The 24,226-nt window shown below is 36.9% G+C and overlaps 1 protein-coding gene across 1 annotated transcript; it reads left to right on the top strand.

Annotated features, from left to right (window-relative positions):
* The first annotated feature begins 3,845 nt into the window (after positions 1 to 3,845).
* On the top strand, positions 3,846 to 23,695 carry LOC148839445 (sterile alpha motif domain-containing protein 12-like). The gene is made up of 6 exons (XM_088908322.1): positions 3,846 to 3,889; positions 4,712 to 4,774; positions 6,399 to 6,472; positions 11,975 to 12,116; positions 14,167 to 14,304; positions 20,822 to 23,695. The coding sequence occupies exons 3-6, from the start codon at positions 6,464 to 6,466 to the stop codon at positions 20,833 to 20,835; spliced, it is 303 nt and encodes a 100-aa protein (XP_088764448.1). The 5' UTR covers positions 3,846 to 3,889; positions 4,712 to 4,774; positions 6,399 to 6,463; the 3' UTR covers positions 20,836 to 23,695.
* Positions 23,696 to 24,226: the final 531 nt, after the last annotated feature.

Genomic DNA, 24,226 nt, shown 5'->3' with positions numbered 1-24,226 from the left:
GCTGTAAATAAATTCAACTCACCTCAACAGCCCCTGTACCAGCACAGAAGAAAACCAGAACTGCACACCATCTTCACCAATGAGCCCACAGCAGAGCTGTTCTCCTTCAGAGCAGCTGAAAGCTTGGGGCCTATCAGCAGCATCACTACAAGATCAGAGGTCCCAGTGTTTGCTGTTGCTTGGCAAAGCAAATATATCATGGCAGACTTAAGCCCACCCATTCTAGGCAGTGTCTGGATAGCTGTACATACACGTCCGCATTGAATCCTCATTACAGTGACAGCCTGAGCTTGAATAAGTAGTGTCTGGACTATAGGGCTCATCCTAAACTCCAAGAAAGTGACTTTATTAGTTAACTAGCTCTCAGGAGCCACACGACCAGCACTTCAAAACCTTTTCACTCCGTTTTGATTTGTGTTTGTGTCATTAAACTAGCTAATGGTTTCAAATCCCATTGACCTGACTATATTGAATAGATCTTTAAAAAAGCATTGTTTGAAAACAATCTAAAGATTTAGGGTATGCAAGTGTTGAGAGGAACAGTAGAAATAAACACATCAGAAGCACAATGAAGCCCTAAATCAGCCAGGCGAGGATAATTGAATTCATTTATTTATGTGCACATCAAAGGTAGAAGTTGAGCCTTTTAGTACTTTTGCTGCAATTCGTTCATTTCATTTTCTTCCTTTTTTTCTCTTCGTGTTTTTTCCTGCCCTTTTCAACTTAACAAACACTAATCAAGATCCATATTTTTGTGGAACAATCAACTTTAATATTCTTGTGATGACCACTGCTGTAGAGCTGTGTTTTTAAACAGTGCTACAGTACCTTTTTGATATTGGTTAGGTACAGTATATGCATCCATCTATTTTCTTGTCACTTTACCCAACAAAAGATTGTGGGGGAACCATAGCCTATCTACAGAAACAGATCAGTTCTTCACAAGGCACACGCAGACAGGGACATGCACACACATTCACAACAGGGCAAATTTTCCCAGAAGCCATTTAACCTACTAGCATATCTTTGGGCTATGGGAGAGAACTAGAGCACACAGAGGAAACCCACAGAAAGAACATACAAACTCCTCACAGATATCCCAAGTCTGGAATCAAACCCAGGGCCCCAGCACTGCAAGGCAGCAATGCTAACCACTGCACCACAGGGCTGTCCATATTGATATATAAAAACACAAATAAAATGACAAGGATGTGGTTTGTCAAAGAACCACTAGCTAGACAGAAAGACTCCCAGTGAAATGAATACACTACTATGCCTGTGTGCTGCAAATAAAAAAAGTCAAGTTAGGTATTCCTGTGATTACCAGGAAGACTTGTCTATGAACAGCTCAGAGCTTCAAAAATAGCCTTTACAGGAGGTTTGTAAAACAGAACATGAATCAAAAGCATATCTTTTTCTATTGTGGTAGAATCATTCACGTTCCTTGCAACAAAGACCTAAACAAACAAAAATTACATTTGCTGCACTCTGCCTGTAGAATATACAGGGAAACCTGGCCTGGAAGCTGTTTGAAAAGAGACTCCAGAATAAGACAGACTTACAGTAAATACTGCATAATTGATAGGCGTTGATCGTACTGTGTGGGGACCCCTGTCTCAGCAATACTTTATTTGCAATACCCTTGCAGGAAAATAAAATATACAGTTTTAGCACTTGTATGGTATTGCCATGGATGGTTTTGCCCCTATTTTTTCAACTTTAGAAATATTTATTGACATATACAAAACACATTGCACAAACATTTATGAGACTTATGCATCACCTTTTTATATATGATCCACCACTTTTAGCAGAGCTCTGTACAGTTTGAGATACAGGCTACAGTTTGATCACTTCAAAAACAGGGAGGCATCTAAAGTAATCAATGACATAATCTATGACATCTCTCATCATTGTCCATTGTTCCTGTGTTATGCAAATACAATTAACAAAACAACTCACCAAAATACTTGGTACATTAGCTGTATTTTTCTTAAATAATGCATTTTTCTTAACTAATGCAAATACAAACAAATAAATAAACTATGCACAGGTCTCCAATGTTACTCTGTAGCACAAAAATCTCAAGATTCTGCTGGTAACGAGAAAGGGTGTCCACAACATTTGATATTTGGAGCCTAAGCAACAAGCTGCATTTCAGTGATTTGTAAAAATAACCAAGCTTAATCTTAGTCACCATCAAAATATTGTTTTAGGCTTTCATTATGTTTTATGGCTATCCTCCAGCTAATTGGAAAAATTCAATTATTTTTCTGATTGATTAGAGGATTTTGGAGCAACTAATCAAATCGAAGTTTGTATGACTAAATACAGAATTTTCAAAAAAGGCTTTCTAACAGCCCCACTGAATTAGGTTTCAAGATGGTTTTTCTTTTCTTAAAGATTTAACTTTTAACTTTCCAGACATACTGTACAGTATTTCAACAATCTTCATACATTAGCTTCCCATGGAGCTTTGAAAAATTACAGTATAACTTTATTTTGTTATTGTTTTAATCTTAATAACTCACTATCAGACCTGTTTTATGACCAGCAGTTTTATTTTCATATCTCTTCTGAATGCGGTATCTTTTCATCTATTCAACTAGTCACTGAAGATTGATGATTTGTGATGTAACAGCTGTGGACATAAATAAAAAGTCTGAGCTGGAGAATTGATTCCACAGGCAGTGAATATTACATTGCTGGTGTTTTATTTATTTGATATTTTTTTAAGGTCGCATACCAATAAACTTTTTATATACAGTATTAAAAGTGGGAAAATTTGGAAACAAATATAAAATACATTATTACAAAGAGACAAACAGGAAATAAATTACATGTATTTAATTTATTCTAAAAGCTTACTGCATATTGGGTTTTGCACATTGTTTTACATACAGTACCAGTGCATACAAAATGTAATATTTATGTCCATTCATCAATCCATTTTTTAACCACTTCATTCAGATCGAAGCTGTGGGGAAGCCGGAGCCTATCCCAACAAGTAACAGGTGCTAGACAGGATACATCCTGGATAAGAGCCAGTGTATCGCAGGGCACTCACGTAGACACAAACACATACATGCACACATTCACATTAGGGTCAGTTTTCCCAGAAGCTAATTAACCTACCAGTTATGTTTTTGGATTATGGGAGGAGACCGGAGTGCCCAGAGGGAACCCGTGCGAACATGGTGAGAACATACAAACTCCACGCAGATAGCACCCTAGGTATGGAATTGAACCCAGGGCCACAGTGCTGCAAAGCAGAAATGCTAACCACGGCACCATCATATCATATATACTGTATATATACTGTATACTCATTGTAAATTCTCCTCCCCACTGATAGCTGGTGTGTGGTGATGCATACTGGTGCACTATGACTACTGTTGCATCAATCAGGTTAGGCTACACATTGGTGGTGATGGAGGGGAGTCTCCATTACCCATTGAGCGCTTTGAATATAGTCTCCAAAAAAGTGCTATATACTGTAAGTGTAAGGAATTCTTATATAAACAGTATGCTCCATTTTGTTTAAACATGTATATACACATTTATTGTATTATAATATAATTTACATATAATAACATATATAATAAAATTGTATATAAAGTTATTTTGCCCACAAAATTGGTGGTTGAAATACAGAATAAAAACTACAGTTCAGCTATATCCAGAAATAAAATCACAGTAATTGTTCTTTTTGTAGTCTGACAAACCACGCATTCAATATACTGACATCTTTAGCGTTTCTAAATTCGAAGATATTGATTGCTGAAAGGAAATTATCCTACCGACAGAGAGCGCTGGTAAACTTGACTTTTTCCAGGTGTGCGCAAACCAGGGGCACGTAATCGAGTGAAAAAGTACAGATCTAGCCACGGTAAGGATGATTTAGAGACATTTGCTTCGTTTAATGATTTTTATTAGTGTATAATTGCATTTCCCGCAGGCAGAAACTTTCGCTAAGTAGCCTGTGATGGAGCCTGTAGATGGGAAAGTGATCGATTTTTAAACAGTAAACAGTTTACTCAAAGTTTTGAACTTCCTGGATGTACCTGTACTGTAAGAAGGGGTTACTGTACTGTATGTCAGATTTATGATAAAATTGTGGTTCGTTAGTATAAAGTAAGCTGTAGAATGACACTCCTGGAGAACTCATTTAACTTTTTTGAGCAGTCAGTATATTTTATATAATACGATGAAACGTATTTGAGTCATAGCTCAAGGTGATCTAGTGTGTCGCATTCTTTTCGCGTGAAGCCGTGTAACCATACAGTAGATGCAGGTGTTGGCTTTCTCTTTCTATGACAAATCCTGTATTAGTTCACTTGAAATTGTGTTTTCTGTGCTATCTATACATAATGGTCGTGAAACATAAAAAAATTATTGACACAAATACAGAAAAAAAAGAAAGGTACATTGACTATAACAAAGGGTGAAGGTTGAAAAAAAGGTTTCACCGAGGAGACAAGGTTGCGGGATGCAATATTACGAAGGACCACTAGGTGGTATATTTGTATAGCTAAAACTGTCCTGACGACTACTGTTAACCATTATATGAATTGATCTTTTACTGTATGAATATTTTGCCAATTTAGTCCTCTTTTGTTCCATAAATGCCCGTAAATACCTAATACAGTGTTATAATATAGAGCTATTAATAGTTATAAAATCAATACATATTTATGTATCTTTGCACCAGAAAGAAGACTTTCTTTCGAGGGGGTAATTCATGTGAACTGATCTGCATCACTGAACACTGAAGGTGAGACTTGCACTCACTGTTCACCAGTGACACCTTCTTTTCTAGTGTGCCCTAGAAAGGCTGTTAGAACATGGGTCAGGTAAGGGCTCTGTGGCTGCTTTACTGGATATTTTTGTGTTTTTCAGTCAGCAGAATCATATATTTTGTGTTTGATCAGATATCTGTCTGAAAAAGAACAACATTACATTATATTACTTATTTTTCATAGAAAAAAAGTATTTACATGACACATACAATAATAAAATGCAGCAGTGGTTGTCTTATTGTTGGCAAACATTCATCAATTGATTGCAAAGAAAGTGAGCTCACAAATCTAAATGCAGTCAAACCTTTATGTGTTGGCACTTTCTTTCTACAACATTATACTGTACTAATTTTGAGTCATTAACATAGTTTTTAAACCACACCTAATTGATAAAGATGTCCTAGCAACTTGTAGTAAGGATTTTTAGACCTCATTTTAGGTACAATGACAGAATGCTTATTTCTACAGCTCTATATCCTTGCTATGATGAATGATGAACTGTACAATACGTTTAGAGGAGATAGTGTTTTTAAATAAGTGTACAGTAGTTTACCAGCAAATTTATGGTCAATAAATTAGTATTTCTGAAAATTGTCTTATTCTCTTTTGCATTTAAACATACTGTACGTGTTCCAGTAATAACACCTTATGGTTCTCATGACAGAGAGCAGTGATATTCTGCATGTCTTCATCTAAGGACTCAGGGTTTTCTTTTTATTATATTGATTTACCCTGATTTAGAACAACAGTTCAGCTTTACTGAAGAAAGCTAAATAAACCTTGAGAGTATTCACTAGGCAAAAGTCTCTCACTAGAGAGAAAAAAAAACTTTCTTGTGGAAGTGTTTCACTATGTAGCATGCAGGCATACAGTATATTCATTATACTGTATGTATATCCATAAAAATCAAACATCCATGCTTAAAGTGTTATTTTAACAAAGGTTTTGAATACATAGATTTGAACTGGTACAGATGGAACTTCTGTGAAATCACACAAAGGATCTAGGTTTTAATTGTTTCTAGTGCATCAAGTGCTCATAGTTATTGCTTTGTAATCCATGAAAATATCTGCCATATGGTTCCAATTCTGTTTTTTATTTACTGTTTTTGAAGGGGTACGGAAGCATATTTTTAATAGTATATGCATGTGTTTTAAACAATAGAAACAAAGTAATCACGTTAAAAAACAGACTGGACTTCATAGATTTATCCTCAGATTAGAATTGTATCATTTACCAATTTATGCCTCTCATAGACAATATACATAGTTATTAGACATGTAGTGTCTGACCTTTATTTTGACCTTGCTTTGATCTTGGTTGAGGGACAGAAGTTCACAGCTAGTTAATCAAAATCCAGTTTCAAACATAACAAATAAAGACTACAACTAATATAACTGTGTTAGGTATTGAACATGCACTAAACTCTGACCTTAAAAATTATGAATCAGAAAAGTAATAATTGACAGTTACAGGAAAACACACACAAGTCACAAGTCACAAAGACAGATAATGTGGGTATACAATGCTGGGGAAAATGTGGTTTTTTGTCCTGAAACTCACTGTACTGAACAGCCTTTCTTCTCATTTATTCAACAGAGCTCCACAAACACCATAAAATAAAGATTTCTGATGGTTCTTTAGTTCAGACAGGAGCTGAGCATATGTCAAAGGCAAGTATTCATGTGTTTGTCAGTAATTTTCCTGTGATTTGATTTAATGCTAACAAACATTGACATCCAAGCTAAGTCTCTATTGCAGCCAAAGTGTGACTTAGTAGAATTGTAGCCATGTCCTCTCATCCTCCAAGACAGCAAGCCACTTCTTTTTTCAACTTGATTCTGCAGTGTAAATAGCAGGTCTCAGCTTTCAGCAGGAGTACCGGTCCTGAGGACTTAACCTGGCTTAGCTGACCATCCAAGTGATGGATGTTGCTTTAGGCCAGACAGTAAGCTGATATACTGTAATTGTCAATTGGGAAAGGTCTGGGAATGGGTTACGTCTCACAGATATTGGACAATAGAATAGTATGATACATTAGCAGTACTGCATAACCTAGCACATTTCACTTATACAGTATCTGGAAATTATTATTTTTTTGAGAAAGGTATATTTCCACTATTTCCCACCTCCAGTGTTTTCTCCAATGCTACTTACAGGTTTGCTTAAAGGACACACATGGTGTGGTTTGCGTGGAAGGTACATGGGGCAACACCCCACCACCACAGATGCAGTACTGTATATTTAAGCCCTAAAATTAAGATTACCAGTTTTGCATCACCTCAGTGTGTGAGTGAATGGTAAAGAAGGGAATATAAATCTGGGAGTTCTAGACTGTGGGAGTGTTCTATGTTCTATTATCACATGACACTTGTTAAGGATGAAAAGGCATGGAATAAAATAATAGCTGGTTGTTAGATTGATGTGAAAGTTACCACTGCATGATCCAACTGTGCTCCTGCTTTTTTTATTATAGTGACATAGTAAATAATATGCTTGGATTCCTTCATTATGTCTTACTTCACCTAATCAGGAGACATTTTTGAAGTAGTTAAATAAATCCTAGGATTAGGTTTTATTTCCCTCCCTGTATTTTCCAACCTAGGAGGCACAGGAAGAAACGCAAATGCAGGCTACAGGAGTAGCAGAAGGCAGATATTTGTGGCCACAAACTGTTCCCAGGCCACCACAGAATACAGACATTTCTTGTTGCATTAGGTAGTGTTATGATTCAGTGTCATACAGTAGGTGAAGTTGTGGCCTTCTATAGCTGCACCATGACTTATTATTGGAAACAGCAAGGCTACACAGGCTTCATCCGTAGGCCATCACAGGATTTCCAACGACAAATTATTTAAAGCACTAAAAAGTAGATTGAAAATGCTGGAAGGCAGATCTTTTTTTACTTTAGGTGAAATTCGCTAGTGTCTTTTCTGTTCATGCTCCATGGTATATTTTAACCAGTTTGTTTCTGTCTCATTGCTAGAGCTATAGAACTCCAGTGGGAATATCTGTCTACACTGGTCATTGGCTTTTTTAACGGATATTCAATAGCCAAACCTCTACATTTTCTTCAAAAGACATAACACAAAATGCACCGTTGGTTAATATTTGATTGTTTGACTCTAACATCCCAGAAATTGACTTTATATGGTGTGTTGGCTCATAAGCAGAAAAAATACAAAGAACAGACAAGCTCTTTTTGCCTGGAGGAACATAAGAGTACACTTTGTTTGGTTTACTGTCTGCCAACTGTGGATATTTATCCTTAATTATCCTTTTTCTCTCAAAACCAGTATGTGAAAATTCCAACTGCATTTTTGTACAAAAGGGTAATGTCCATTTGTTGATCTGTTCTTTTTTTTCTTTTGAGTTAAAAGAGCTAACATAAACAGTGACCAACAAAATAATGTGACTTTGAATAAACACACATAAGCACATGTTTAGTGGGAAAGATGATTTTGAAAACAGTTTTAAAGGAATTGTGTCAGAGAAATAGATAGAAATTCTTTCTTTTCCCTATATTTAAATTGCCTTTCTAGTTTTAAACTTTTCAATGACTTGTGTTGTGGCCCTAAAAGACAGATATGTCATCATGCTGGTGAAGAATTGGTGTATATGTTACAGCTAAACCTAGATTTGCCTTTCAACTGAAGTTCAAGAGAAAAAAAACACAAATTATTAAAATGGGATGCATGAGGGGAGCGATATTGATAAATAAATACCTCACCAGTGTTTATAAGTTATGAAAATGTCTATGACTTTTCTACTACCAATGTTCCTCTGAAAGGACTTCTCAAATGTGACTTTTAGAAAGGAAACTAGGAATGAGACACTCCAGGCTATACTACTGTACATTTCATAAAGTCATTTCCTATCATTCAACCTGTGGAAGACTTAGAAGAAACTTTCAAATGAGGAGCTGCATCAGTGTGCATTGGCTGCAAAGGAGCAAGTAAAGGTTCCACTTGAAAAGTAAGAAAAAGAAATAACATTCCGGCGGTTGAGCCTACGTCAAGCAAAGGACACCCGAAGGTCATCTGATAAAGGCTCAGCAGCTGAAATGTTTTTTCTTCTTGATGCTTTTAAGTGTGGGACCAACCTTTACTTGGTCCTTAGAAGAAACGTTTTGTTTGGTTTTCTGGAAGTGTCATTTTTCATGGTAAAGAAATCTAAGACAAAACAACACAGGAATAAGAGGAAATGTGCAATAAGATTTAAAACAAGCAAGGATGACAATGTATAGGAGATCCCAATGTAGAATGTTACTGCATTATTCAATTCAATTCAGTTCAATTCAAGATGCTTTTTTGGCATAACCAATGAATAAATCAGTGTTGCCAAAGCAATACAAGTACAATTAATATACAATCTACAGAAATTGTACACTATAGAAACATCTATATACAGTTACATGTAAACATATGGAGCATTATTGAGAGAGAGGTTCCACAGGCTGTGACATGAGATCACATACTGGGCTGCCAGTTCAACTGAGTTCTCTCCTCCTTCTCCCAGTAGGATTGGGAGTTGTGATTCTGACAGGTGTGGGAATTCTAGGATTAGATTTTTGTAAATTTGGGGAAGAATGTTTGACTAATCCCAGAATATTTGTCACAGTGCAATAGGAAGTGTGTCTCTGTCTCATTTGTCCTTGCTGGCAGTGGGAGCACAGCCTGTCCTCTCTGGGCAGCCAGGTCTGCCTGTGTCGCCCAGGTTTGTATAGCCAGGCTGTGGTCACTGAGCTTGTACTTCATTAGGGTCTTTTTCTTTTTGTTGTTTCTTATTTAAGTCAAATATTCTAATAGTGTGTCTTGTCTTTTAGGGTTCTGTAGCATTCCAGTTTACTGTATGTTGTGTTTTTGTGTTTGTATGTGTGTGTTCCAGTCTGTGAGATATTGCTGTTTCATCTGTGCTGTGATGTGGTTGATTCTGGTTTATGGTGCTCTAGCAATGCTGTCCTGAGGCTGGCTGGTGTTGGTGTGGCTCCGGCCAGTGAGACTCAGGACCAGCTGGCTAAAAGTGCTATTTGTTGGGCTTAGCACTTAGCTCAGTAGGGCCTTGTTGTGGTAGGAGTTTTGGTTGCTGTTTTTTAGGTGTAACCAATACTTTATTTCTTTATTACTTTTTAGTATTATTAATTTTTATTAATAATGGGCATTGGCCTAATGGTTCTCAGCACAAGTTGTTAGGTGTTATTCTCTGCACATGGAGGATGTTTCTACAGATCTCCATGTGCAGAATTTCTATGGCGTGTGTGTCCCATTTAGTGTAATCTTGGTCTGAGAGGGGGCCCCACACTTCACAGCCATATACAGTACAGTACAGTAGGGCAATGGGTTGATTACTCTTTCAAATATTTGGAGCCAGATTCCTATTGGTGGGTTGAATTTGGAAAGCCTTATTTTTATTGCGTAGAAGACCCTAAGTGCCTTCACTGCTGGGTCAAAACTCCCAGATGAGCTGATAGTCAGACCAAGGTACAGTATGTGTAGCTGGATGTGTGCTTCAATGTGTTGTTGTTGTTGAGTGTGAAGTGATACTTGTTTCCCTGAGGTCTGGCTTTCTTCTGGAAAACCATGACTCTGGTCTTGTCCAGATTGACTATCAGCACCCAGGTCTGACTGTATTGCTCCAGCAGTGCCAGGCTCTGCAGCAGCCCCTGTTCTGTGAATGACAACAGGACCAAGTCATCTACATAGAGCAGGAACTTGATCTCTGTGTCATGTAGTTCGAGACTGCACTAGTACGAGAACTGCAGACTGTTCCAACATTCCTGCTCATTGATATAGATATTGAACAGTGTTGGGCTCAGGCTGCAGGCCTGTCTCACCCCATGACCTTGGGTGAAGAATTCTGTCCTTTTGTTACCAAATTTCACTGCACATTTGTTCTCACATTTGTTGAGTACATTCCCTTAATTTTGTCATACACGTCACCCCCTATGCCACTTTAGTGAAGTTTATTAAACAGTCCTTCGTCCCAAATCGAGTCAAATGCTTTCTTGAAATCAATAAAACAGGCAAAAAAAAATTCCTTTGTCTTTTTGGTGGATGTGTTTGGTTATCAGTGTGTGTAGGGTGTAAATGCTATCAGATGTGCAGTGATCTCCTAAAAAGCCTATCTGACTTTTACTCAGGACATTGTATTCCATAAGGCAGGTCAGTATTTGCGTATTCAACATACTACAAAATATCTTCTCCAGATTACTGTTCACACAGATTCCCCGGTAGTTGTAGGGATCGAGTGTGTCTCCACTCTTATATAAGGGAGGGATCAGTCCTTGATTCCAGACCTCAGGAAAACATCTGACTTTCATGAAAAGTTTGAACAGGGCTTGTTGCAACTTCGAGCTGCTGTGTCTCAGCATCTCGTTGCTGACTCCATCTTGGCCACAGGCTTTGCGTGGTCTAAGGGCCTGGAGTTTGTCCAGTAGCTCCCGCTCAGTAATCAGGAAGCTTAAGGGGTTTTGGTTGTCTTTAATAGTCAATTCCAAAATTTTGAGTTTTTCATAAATGATGTATTGGTCTGATTTGTTTGTATTTGGAAGCATTTGGTACAGATGGTCCGACTAAGGTATGTGTAGATGGATGTGTGCTTCAATGTGTTGTTATTGAGTGTGAAGTGATACTTGTTTTCCTGAGGTCTGACTTTCTTTTGGTCTTGTCCAGATTGACAGTTTCAAAGTATGTTTGCCAGATTGTTCCATTTTGGATGGCCCATCTGGTTTTGATTTATCTAAAGTGTTTCACTTCTCCCAGAAGAAGTTCTGATTTAGTGACTCCTCAATTTCTGAGAGTTATTTGTTTATGTAAGTGTTTCTTTTCTTTTTCAGAATGTGATTGTAATGTTTTACCATTTCACAGCAGCTGAGGCACAGATCTGTGTTGTGTGGTTGTCTGTGTTTTTGATTTGGGAGTTTTCGTTGTGCTTTTCTGATGTTGTTGCATCAGAAATCAAACCACTTTTCTTTTGCTTTTGTTTTTTGGTAGTGTTTTGCTTTTGTTGTTTTTAGCTTAGATTTTGATGCTAGATTGTAAAATAGGTGATTTAGTTTTTGTGTGGCCAAGTTTATGCCTATTTTGTTGGTTTGATACAGAATGTTTAGGAATGTGTCTAATAGTGTCTGAATTATCTCACTAGACTTCTAAAGCTCTCATCTCATTTGTACAAAGGATACGCAGAAGCCCACTGAGGTGGCTGGTTGTAAAAGAGTCTCCTTTTGGACAGTGGAGGATGTGTATGAGTGGGTTAAAGGACAATACCCCTGCCGCCAAGCAGCCTTCCTGCTAGCAATTGAGAATCATGCAGTATCAGGTAAGTGATAGTCATGTGCTGTAGCACTGATCACTGTAAGAGAGTTCAGTAGTCCGCATCAGTGACAGGACAGTGAAGTTCCATGCTGCTGGCCTTAGAACATGGCAATCTGTTAGAGGCCCTCTGCTCACACCTCCTAGACGTCACACCCGACTGGCTTGGGCCAGACAGAGGCTGCGATGGGCTCGTCAACAGTGGCATCAGGTCAAGGATGAGTCACTTTTCAGCCTGTTCCACACAGACAGGAGGGCCAGAGTGTGGAGGAGGAGGTGTTGCGTTTCTTTTTTCCATCAGTATATATTATAAAAAGCAAATACAACAAAAGCCTAAGCTTATTTCAAAACGATATCTGTATTTAATCAGTTTCCTCTCTATAACACAAGTAAATATCTAAGCTGCTTAACTGCTTCGGAACACACAAGGCTCTTTCCAAAACTAAAGTTTCTCAAGAACATTTTTTTCCCTTTTTTAGATTTTTTCAAAAACTCAATCATTGTCAGTTGGTTGCTTCTTTTTCTGCACCCATGTCCTTTGCTGCAGCACATAACAGGTGTTCTGCTAGATTCCTAGCTGTAGAGTTGATGGCCAAACTAGTGACCTCAGCTTCCTAGTCTTAAATGTCAACCAACCAATGGTCTTCCTCCAGATGGTCAGGTGACAGAGGATGGCAAGTAATTTCTCATTGACATCTGGAACCAACATTTTGCCTGAACATAGTACACTGTTCATTGCTCTTATCCACAGGTGCTTGTCAGTATCACAACACTTTTAACACTACTAACAATGAGTGTAAGAATTAATTTCCCTAACAACCATGTTTTCATGTATTTTATGTCTTTTAGGCATTAAATGTGTCTCTTACTGTACTTGATTAACTGAACATTATATACAGTATTTACATGTATTTATTGTAAGGTATAGTAAACCTATTGAGACATTCTTTCTAACATCCAGAGAAATTTCTGTGACAAAATCTAGTATGCCCTGGTCCTTTTCTTCATAGCATCATAAGTAATGTTTATTTTATTATACAACTATCCGTCTCACTCTACTGACATAACTGTACATGTACAGTAACTGTAGATGCCCTGTCTAGAAGCTATTAAAATGATACAAGTAGATAGCTACGTCAGCATGCGTAGGCTGTAAAGGTTTATTCCGTGCTGAAAGGAAAAGAAAAGAGAAGTCTTTATCAGGTGTGTGAGGTTCAGGTACACACACCTGAAGAAAGTTCCACAGCATAAACATCTCTTTTCTTTTCCTTTTAGTATGGAATAAACCTTTACCTGTTCCTTCAAATTGTACAGTATATATACAGTAATATAGTTAATGCTAACAAATCTATTATACTTTAGAATGTGGAGAAATGTGATACTGTCTGAAGTGTTATACAGTATACAAAAAATATGATCTTTCATTTTTTAAAGTATCACATTTAATCCTTCAAACACCTTTAATTTGTTTTGCTAAAAATACCAAAATAAAATACAAAATATACCCGAAGGTAAAATTATTCAATTTAATTTATAGTCCAGTTTACCTGTAAGGTATTAATTATGGAAAATAAAGACTGAAAGGACAAGCTATATACTGTATGTAAGGTGTGAATGAGGTGAAAAAGGTAAGTATCCTTTATTTGTGCACTTTAGTCAGTAGAAACTAATAACATAAGAAAGGTTACAAATCATAAGGGGTCATCCAGAACATATATAGAGCTCATTTGGTTTGCTAAGAGCCTTTTGGTCCAAGCATTTTGTACACCTGTTTTTTAAAGTGTCTGGGATGTTTCAGCTGCTTGCTCTAGTCATTCTTGTACTTCTGTCTTGTTTGAGGCACATTACTACAGTGCTAGAACCTGAAGTAAAAACCTGAAGTAAAAAAAAGGCCCTTTATAGGACTTAATCTCAATTTTATAACTATATTCAGCCTTTGATCAGGTTAGCCTGAGACTTTATTGTATTTTTTTATCTAACGTTCCTTGTGTTAGGCTCAAAGCGGGTTTTGTTTGTTCCCAGTTTGTTTAAATGAACTGTTACTCTTGATTCACAAGGCCGGGCTCTGCTGAGGATAAGTAAGAGCATCCTGGAAAGGATGGGAGTAGGGCCAGAACAGCACCCGGAAATCCTTTATGGCGTGCTGCTCTTGAGACTGCAAGAAGAGGTGGAAAACCTGAACGACATAGTGTCTGGTAAGGAGGGAAATCGCTCAAAACGTTCTACTTCAACTAGAAACTCATGGGAAAAAAAAGTTAGTGGGAAATAAATAAGGGTCTCCCTACTTTGCTTTCATCTAGTCATAAAAACATATTTGCCAAGTAACTGAGATACAGGTATAACCTCCTTCCTGTTTACTGCCTGTCAATTTACCACCTCCTCTTTCACAGTCTCTATATTGATTATTTTTACTTAAGTTCTTAAAACTAAAAAATCAATAATTTTGTTTATGTCTCCAGCAAAAAAGAAACAATCCTTTTTTTATGTACGCAGGTTAAGGCGTATTATCCTTTTGAAAGAACTGTTAATGATAAGCGATTTATAGTGGCACCAGGGATCTCATGCATGCTATGTACTGTACTGCATGTGGTAGCAATATTTTTCTTGCAGTTCTACGTCTAAATAGATCATTCATATATTTATTATTATATACATGATATAAATGTAAGATCTTCATAAAATGGATTTACTAAATTAGATATTATTTTTGCAAAGAAAGTTCAAGTTCAATGAACAGTGAAGCACAAACAAGAGGGCACAAGTGCAAACTACAGTACAGTATGTGAAAGTGAATTTAACAAGGATGTACTATTTTACCCATCGGGTTGTGGTAATATAGAACAAGCTTCTCATTCATGTTGTTAAAGCTGATACCCTGGCTTTTTTCAGGAAATGGTTAGGTGAGATCCTTGGATCAATTAATTACTAATCACCAAATGGTCAAATGGCCTCCTCTCGTTTGTAACTTTTCTAATCTTCTTAAGAACAGTTTAATCTTTTTACACATTATGCAATAAGCTCTGTCTTGAAAAACTGTGATATAATTTGTATTCAGAATGCAACACAATTTTCTGGAAATCAAGTTTCAAATATTTGGTATAATAAATATTATCCAGTCTATGCTATTCACTCAGTGAATACAACTTTTTGTGTACAGTATATAGCAGAATGTTAATTTTAATTAAAACATAATTTATTAGTGTCTTCATTGTAATAGTATACTGTAGCAAAATCTCTGTAAAATTATATAAAGTTATAACATTGTGACAGATTGGATCAGTATAAACAATGAGCAGTGTTGGACAGAGTACACAAAACTAAGAACATCTTCTTGAAAAGGATAATGCACATCTTCAAACGAATTGGCACAGCCACTAAGTAAAATATGAACATTTAATGTGTTTTTCATCAGTACTGTGAAAAAGCAGCTCCTTTGAAGCCACTTCATATCAGTAGGCATGAAAGAAGGTGGAATTTACAATGGAGAATGTGGTGAACAAAATGTGTTTTGGGATAAAAGTTTTAATAGAATACCAAACTAAATGAACGCATCTGTAGTGGACATCAAACAAACAATATCACAATGAATTTTGCAACCGTACAAGGATTTGAACACCGCTATTTAGAGGGATTTGTGTATGTTTTGTGGTACTAAAATGGTAGAACCACAGAAACACAGTTTTCCAGCCACACAACCACAGTGACTGGAAACACAGGGCCAGGATATAGCCCTGCTATTACCTCTTCATGGTGATAGGTGGCACTCTGCTGTGAAAAGGGGGCTAGTTTGAACTTTTTAATAGGGATGTTAAACTTCATATAATTCATTTGTGAGTAGGAGTTGTAAACCCGTGGCCAGATCCATTACTGGTTTATATAAACCATGTTGTCTAAATTCCTCTGTATATTTACAGATTCTCTGAGGAGGCATTCCTTACCCAGTTATTGTTTGGTATGCAGGCAAAGAATGTAATGGAAACCTCCAGAGTGCTTTCAGTACTTAAATGTGATTAATTGCTGCATTTTGTGTCCTTCTGCTTTTTCACATTCTTAATAATCATACAGTATGTTGACATTGAGTGATTTTCAGAGCCATTTGCTCCAGAGAAATATTTGTTAGCAGTCTGAAATAATGAATTGTGAAAGACACACATCCACAAAGAGTAACAGAATAGAAACAAACTGAAAAAGTGTATTCTGTTTAACATAATGTTGGACCACTGGCTAAATTTATTGGAAGCTGGAAAAACAGGAGTAAATTTATGCATCTGAGAGTTGTGAAGTTTGCTCGCCTTATACACTATTTCATGCTGTTTTATGTAAATACAAATCATTCAATTTAATCACACTTTTTTCCTGAATGTGTGGTAAGCCATTTGGTTTTCCTTTGAATGGAGCATTGCATTAATTGAAATGACCCATTTGTGTAAGAGAATTTTGTAATGAAAGCTTGGGAGGGATGAACCAAATTCTCCTTTACTTATGTTGATCTAACCCATTATCCTCCATGATGTTACTTTCCTAAAATCTGTAAATGCCATGGTACCCCCTACCTTCCTTGCTTCAATATGTTTGCATTCACTGCTACTATGCCAGTGTTACTTTGATCATTTCTTCCTCTCTATTTTTTAATTTCTTTGCTGAAATAAAAAAAGTCAGCAATTCAGACAATTTCAGGCTATTTTTTAAGTTCTTTTCTGCTTCATTCTCTCCTTGAAATTCTCCACTATTTTGTGATGGATTCTCTGACTCCAAATGACCTTCCTGCCACTGCGTACTCTTTTGTCCGTTGTTTTGCCATCCCAGCCAGCTTTGCAGTCCCTGCAGATTCTGTACCAGTTTAGCCCCTTGAACATTGCTGCCTCTCTGAAAATTGAGGTCAGCCATTAGTTATCTTATGCCTGCGAGGCCAATGTCTGCATGACCATCTCTTCTGGCATTCCCGGGGTGTTAATGATATCCTACATTCCATAGCTCCCATATTGCTTCCTCTGCTCCCACCAGTCCCACAACAGGCTGTGCCCTTTGCTTAGCATCCTGCGTCTTTCCCCTTGAAGTCATTAGCTAGTGTTATACATTTCTATAAGCTCCCCAGTGGTCAGCCTCATCACTGTCTCTTCCCTCTATCCACATCTCAGCCACACCAGATCTGCTCACAGCAATTTCAGCAAGTGAATCCATCTTTGGTCCTGCATCTGCTCAGCAAAACTCTCTTTTCTGAAAGCCAGCCACGCCACACCTCTTAAAATAACCAGCTCGCCAGAGCTGCCACGATGATGGTCTTCATCAGCCCAATGTTCCTTGCCTCCTGGAACTCCAGCGCAATAGCAACAAACCCAAGGCTTTTTGTTCTCTACTTTTTCACTCCACAGAAAGCAGCCCACTCACCAAAGTCACCATGATGTATTCCCTTTTCCCTCATCTGTTCCCAAAGTTGGGGCCAGCCAGAAATCCAGCCCTCCATACCCTACTTTATGTTCTTCTTTCTCTTGTCCATTTTGCGGTTCTTGTCTGGGCTTTCCTTCCACCAATCCTCTTTTTCTGTCTTCTTCAACATCTGGCTTCCTGTCTAGTGTGCCTTCAGCCTGAACGATGTTTCTCTCTTCTCGTCTCTTTTTTTCCCCCATCCATCTCTTCTCATTCCACTGTTTCTGTAGGAGCCCATCCTGCTTCCAACATCTGCTTGTGACATAGCGGTTTTTGCCACTGTCTAGGGAGTGACACAGTAAATGCGCTGAGCCTGTGTAGAGATGCACTTGTCACATACAGTACCAAATTCATTTAGATTTTAATACAAATAGGCTTTGAGTTTATTTTCAAAGTTTATTTTTTTAACCGACAGTAAGTGTGGATTTGGCTTTGCTTTCTTTTCTAGAATGTTTCACAACATGACTGGCTGTGCAATGAAGAAATACTTTTATTATACTTTCATTTCTGTATTGGAAAGAGAAAGGTTTCAGACCCTTCAGAATCACTGACCTGTAGAACACAAGGAGATTAGCTCCTCTGAGGCGTTCTGTGCTCGGCCGTCTCTGTGTATCAAGTACCCCTTTCAGCTTTGTGTTTCTCTTTCTTTATAATGCTCAATAAACTGCCCAGCTGCTTTTACAAATGGCCAGACCAATAACTAACAAAGGGGAAACATCCCATTTAACAGGAGATGAAGTGCAGCCTTCATCTGGACAAAATACCATTATAACAGACATAGCACTGATTTGGGATAGATAATGGTTTGGTGTATTACCCTCTTGAGACCTTGTCTGAATTAAAATGGAGAGTAAGTAAATTAGTCCAGAGTTTCCTGCAGTTGTGCATGGTTATAATTTGGATAATAGCTTGGTGTTACAGTTACCTATTACACAAAACAAGGGGAAGTAATGAGAGAGATTTTTTATGAGTAGTATAGGCACAAAGTAAAAAGCTATTTTTTAGGTTGTGCTTTTAAAGAAAGGGGGATGGAGGAATAAACCATGTATTTCTTAATATGGTAGATTTCAGAAATGAATCTTAACCTTTATATAGCCTACTTAGTAACTTAGTTGGCCTGTCCTACTACAACATAATGGGAATTGCGTGAAGTGGAGTAAATGACTGCTGGAAGTACATATGGAAGTGGCACCATGGGAGTATGTTCACATGGACAACAGCAGTGAATAATAACCATGCACATTTGTGATATGTTCTATGTGAACGCAAGCTGACACCGTGACATATGGTGTTCACATTCAGGCAATGTGAAGCTCTCTGGTCCGTGCTGCCTCTGTCCTTTGGAACAGTTCCCCTTGGTCCCGTTTGCTTGTGTACCAAATGTCAATTTGTGTTTTTACATACCATTCCAGGGGGATTGCCCATGATATAAAATGGTATAAAGTATAAAGACTTTTGTGTGCTAAGATGAAAACTGAAATGCCATAATATGGCAGTGGAACAAAATGGCCTGCACTAATCCTATTTCTAGGTCTCGCATTTTCAGTTTCCCAGTTTAGGATTTTCAGCTGTTCTGTGCCGAAACATTTTTTTAAACCGTATTTTTTTAAAACAGAAATTTATATTGATTCTACAGTTTTTACTAGCAGAACCATGAAATAAAACCTTATTTGATCAAATGCAATTGAATTTTCTGTGCTATATTGCTTATTGTAATTATATTGAGAATATATTGTTGATAAAATTTAAAGCTAAACAACATAAGAAATAAGCTGAAAAACTATTCAGTTCTTTTCACAATTATTAAAGTATTTTTCTGTCAGTCATGTGAAAATCCATTTATCTATTCATTATCAGAAAGCCACTAATTCCTGGAAGTTCAAGACAGCTCTGAATTTGACTAGAAGCACAGAGCACAAGGTGGGATGTAGGAAACATATTAAAGGGAGAATTAAAATAGAGAAACCAGACAGGATGTCCTTGGGAGGACCGTGAGGAATCCACAGGAATGTATGAGAAACATGCAAACTCCACATGTAAGACATCCCCAGGTGGAATTTAAAAAGTTTTGAGACTACAGTTTTAACTCTCATGCCATCATGCTACAGTACTCTTACTGCCACAACGTTTTGTCATACTGTAGGTCAGTCTTGTATTCAGGCTTATATTGCCATATTTAAATCTGAGCTGTCTCATGATACAATACTGCAAATGCTGCAAACCATCAATCCAAGTCATTAAAAATCCACAAGATCTTGAAACCATTGTGGATGACATCATCTACAGTGATGTAAAGTGTGTTCTGAAACAATATGACACCTTCAATATTATAATGTTCAGGAGTACCGTATGTACCTAAGAAGTACCCTTTTCTTATGCATAAAGGTGTATCATTCATATAAATTAAAATTTCACTTGTTTTTGTTTTCGTCTCATCCACAGTGTGTGTGGGAGAAGGACATTTATTATACAGTGTGCACATTGCAACATAATTAAACGGCAGTGTGTTAAGCTGTAGCAGATGCTCACTTCTGGCTTGTCTCTGCATTTTATTTACAAATAAAACAATCTTGTAAACTTGTGGAACTTTTGCAAGTAGTATTTTGTGAATGACAGTTGTCATTAAAGTATAAGAAACTATACTTATTCACAAATAAAATTAGTACAATTGTAATTTAATCAGTCAGGAAGTTATCGTCTCCAGAAGTTCACATGATAAATTGTTGCATTGTTTATAGGATATTGGGTCTTGATTAATTCTGAACTCAGACTTCCTCAGGTTATTTATTCCAGTGTGAATGGGCATTTCAGTTTCATAAACGTCAATTTAAAAAATGGCCAGTACTTTGCTGCTATTGGATTAAAGGCCAGCCTTGTGCCAAGGGACAGACAGCCTACTTAGATAAAAAAAATAGCTTTAGTATAATGTCAAGCAAGAAAAACTATGGTTGCATTCTACTTACTGATTTAAAGAAACACTGTGAATTAACCGTAGCAACAGGATTATTCACTACCTGTGTTTGTTGTTAGTTGTAGGGAGTAAGCAAATCATGTTTAATTCAATTATTGAAAAATGTAGGGCAATGGTCATTGTGGAACAATATGTTTTTAGACTTGAAGTATTTTGACAAAAATAAGGATATACGTTAATTCAGTATAAAGTCATAAATTTAGTGTGTTTCTTTCTAGGCATGCAATTGCACATTATAAAATGTATTGTACATGTGTGTACCATTAATTTCAAACCCTTTCTGATTTATCTGTTCACTCTTAATTCCCCCACAGCATTTGCTATCTAACTGGTTTTGGAGATGTCAGAAGGAGCCCTCTGGTGCACTTGGAAACCTTGTTCAAGAAACAAAATTGCCTGGATTGAGAAAGGAGGGGCCCAGCCTGAGATGATACCATTCAAAGATAGAGATACAGTATTCAAAGGGTTATAAAAGACCTACAGAACAGATGGCACAAGATTAAGGAAAATAAAAAAGGAGATCCAGTATTTATTAAGTTAGGATTTAATAGTAATGAATTTGTGCCATCGAGTCCAGAAGATTCAGACTGTTAAGACAGTTATTTTAATTTCATATTTTCATTATGTCTCTGTGAAGAATTTTGGAACTACATAGAAAATGCCACAGTGCTATGATATTTATTGACATTGCTTTTTAAATTACGTCATCCAGTCATTTGCAAGCAATCCATTATTTTGGACTTCAAGGCAAATAGTTAAGACAGTCTGTCACTTAATTAACAAAAAAGTCACCAATTAGAGTAAATATACTGTACAGTATGTGTTCTCATGTTGTTCACTGATTTTACAATAATAAAAGGCCATCTGAGACAATTCTTTATATACCACTCTTGCTTACTTGTAGCATGCAATTCACCTGCTTCACAGACTGTGCCTTTTAACCTTGTAATCACCTTTCTTTATCTTTCAAATCTTTAAAGTACTGTTGGAGTTAAAACTGTAATAGTTGTGTGGTCACTTTCCGAGAAATCCTAAAAACATTTCTATCATATCAAACATCTCTGTTGACTCAAGATTGTTTTTTTGTGATTTTCACTTTTCCAAAGTCTATTTTTTGAATGACATATCTATGCGGATGTAATTGAAATTGCTTGAGATGTACATCACCAATTTTAACCATTGTGAATGTACTGTAACAAGTGATGCTTCTCCTCAATACATTCTTCTTCCTCACATTGTTAAAAGTCCAAAAATACACATCTGGCACTTGTGATAAGCAAGTGAAAATGAAGCATTCAGGATTTTCAGAACCTACTGTCATACCAAACAAGAATGTTTCCACGTATTACAAGTGCACTATACAGTATGTTAAGTTTATTATTATTATGCAGAAATAACAGTTGTTTTGTGGCTTCTATGTTGACTTCTTTATGAGCACCCACATTTTGTACACACATGCTAAAAAGGTCTAGAGCTCAATGCCAACTTTTCTGTTCCTTTGAAACTAAAAAACATCTAGGAAACATTGATTACTGTACAAGTTACTTGTTTACATACAGTGGCAATTGAAAGTACTTACCCCCATTAAACTTTTTCCAATTTTACTGTATAACAATATAGAATCATAATGTATTTATTTGGGATTTTTCACAATTGATCGACACAAAACATTACAGTATAATGTCAAAGTGAAAACAAAATTCTACAGATCCTTCTAAATTATAAATAAAAAAACTGAAAATATGTTACTGCTTAGGTATTCACCACCTTTGCTCTAACACAACTAAATAGGCTCTGGTGCAAGCAAATGTCTTTATAAGTCACATAATTTGCTGAATGAGCAATTAGGTTGTTTCTTATGAGTTTAGGATAAATGTGCCTATCCCTGGGATGTCCCACAGTTGTTTAGTACAGCTCCCATCATAAACTACATCGTGAAGACAAAGGAACTTTCAAAGTAAATCTGGGGCAGGGTTATTAAAAAGCACCAATGAGGAGAAGGGTATAAGAAACTTTCTAAGGCACTACATACTGTACAAAGAATATTAAAGACTATAATAAAGAAATTTAGAAAATATGGCAGAGCTGTGAAATTGTGAGGAACAGGATGTTCTCAAAATTGAGTTTCCAAGTGAGAAGTACAATGTAACAACTTGAAAGGAATTACAGTCTTTAATTGCTGAGATAGAAGAAACTGTACACATAGCATTAACCCAGGTCCCTCAAAAATTTGGGCTTCATGTGACAGTGACAAAAAGCTCACATCAAATCTCATTACATTTTTCCAGAAGGCATGTTGGAAGCTCTGAGACCAAGTGGAAGAAGATTCTATGATCTGACAAGACCAAAATTTATCTTTTTGGTCTCAATAGTAAGTGCTATGTTTGCTGCAAGCATAACTGTGAATATCATCCCGAGAGCACTATCTCTACTATGAGGTATAGTGGTGGCAGTATCATGCTATGAGGAAGCATCATTGCATCAGGGCCTGGAAGACTGAAGAAAAAAATCCATGCAGCAAAGTACAAATAATTCCTGGAAGAAAACCTGTGGCGGTCTACAAGACACATGGGAGAAGATTCATCTTGCAGTAGCACAATGACCCAAAACATGCAGCCAAGTTGCAATGGAGTGGTTTAAAATGAAAAAAAAGGTAAATGTGCTAGAGTGGTCCAGTCAAAGCCCAGAGCTCAATCCAATCAAAACTCTGTGGCAGAAGTTGAAAATTGCAGCTCAAACTTAAGGAGTCTGAGCAGTTTTGCAAAGAACAATGGGCACAAACAACAATGTCCAAATGTGCAAAGCTGGTAGATACTCAAGGAGGCTTGTGGCTATCATTTCTGTCAAATTTGCCTCTACCAAATATTGTCTCAAAGGGGGTGAATACTTATAACTACTTTAGAAGGATCTGTAGAATTTTGATCTTTGACATTAAAAAGTGTTTTCTGTCAATCAATAGCAAAACTCACAGTAAAATTGATTAAGATTCCATATTGTAACAATAAAATGTAAAAAAGGTCCAAGGGGAGTGAATACTTTTGTTAGCCACTGTAATAAACAGGAAATTGGCCTGAGAAATGTAACTAAAATAATTTAATGTGAGAGAGAAGAATTTGGAAATTAAATGTGCTGTCCTTAAATTGCATTTGTTCATAACCCAATAAAATAGAATAATGTTGATGTTAAAATTATTTTGTCACAATTTATTAAGGCCAATTTTAAAATGAACTAGTAGAGTATACAATAATCAATTTTTATTTATTTTGTTTACATTAAAAAATTCTTAAAGTACAGGGAGATTTTTTCCTTCTACTAGACATACTTATGACAAATCCCAATGATGAGGTATGAGGATCCTATGCGGACAAAGGTGAAGGTAGATATTGAAACAGGCATACAATCCAAAATGACAGGGGAGTTCGTGGTTGAAAGGCAAAAGGTAGTTCGAAAGCCAATAGATGCTGAGACAGCCATACTGTACAATCCAAAACGTCAGGCGAGGTTCAAGGTCGAAGGGCAAAAGGGAAGTTCAGAAGCTGGGAGAAGTATTGCAAGAGAGGTACAAACAAAGGTGAGATAAGAGCTCTCTAGGAGAGGAATCAATACCGCGCAGCGGGAAACGGGTTTGGATGGTTTAAATAGCGCTTCCTGTCGCACGGTAGGGCGTGTGCTGATGGATTAACACATGCAGCGGCGCTTGTTGTTATCAACCCGCTGCT

Source organism: Atractosteus spatula, chromosome 2, assembly GCF_055471065.1.
Source record: "Atractosteus spatula isolate fAtrSpa1 chromosome 2, fAtrSpa1.hap1, whole genome shotgun sequence".
Lineage (NCBI taxonomy): Eukaryota > Metazoa > Chordata > Actinopteri > Semionotiformes > Lepisosteidae > Atractosteus > Atractosteus spatula.
The sequence above is the reverse complement of the archived record's forward strand: the minus strand, read 5'-3'. Positions and strand labels throughout refer to the sequence as shown.

Excerpts from the sequence above, each read along its gene's own strand:
- LOC148839445 (XM_088908322.1), top strand. Across the intron at positions 12,117-14,166 it reads TGAGAATCATGCAGTATCAG|GCCGGGCTCTGCTGAGGATA; the intron begins GTAAGTGATAGT and ends TTGATTCACAAG.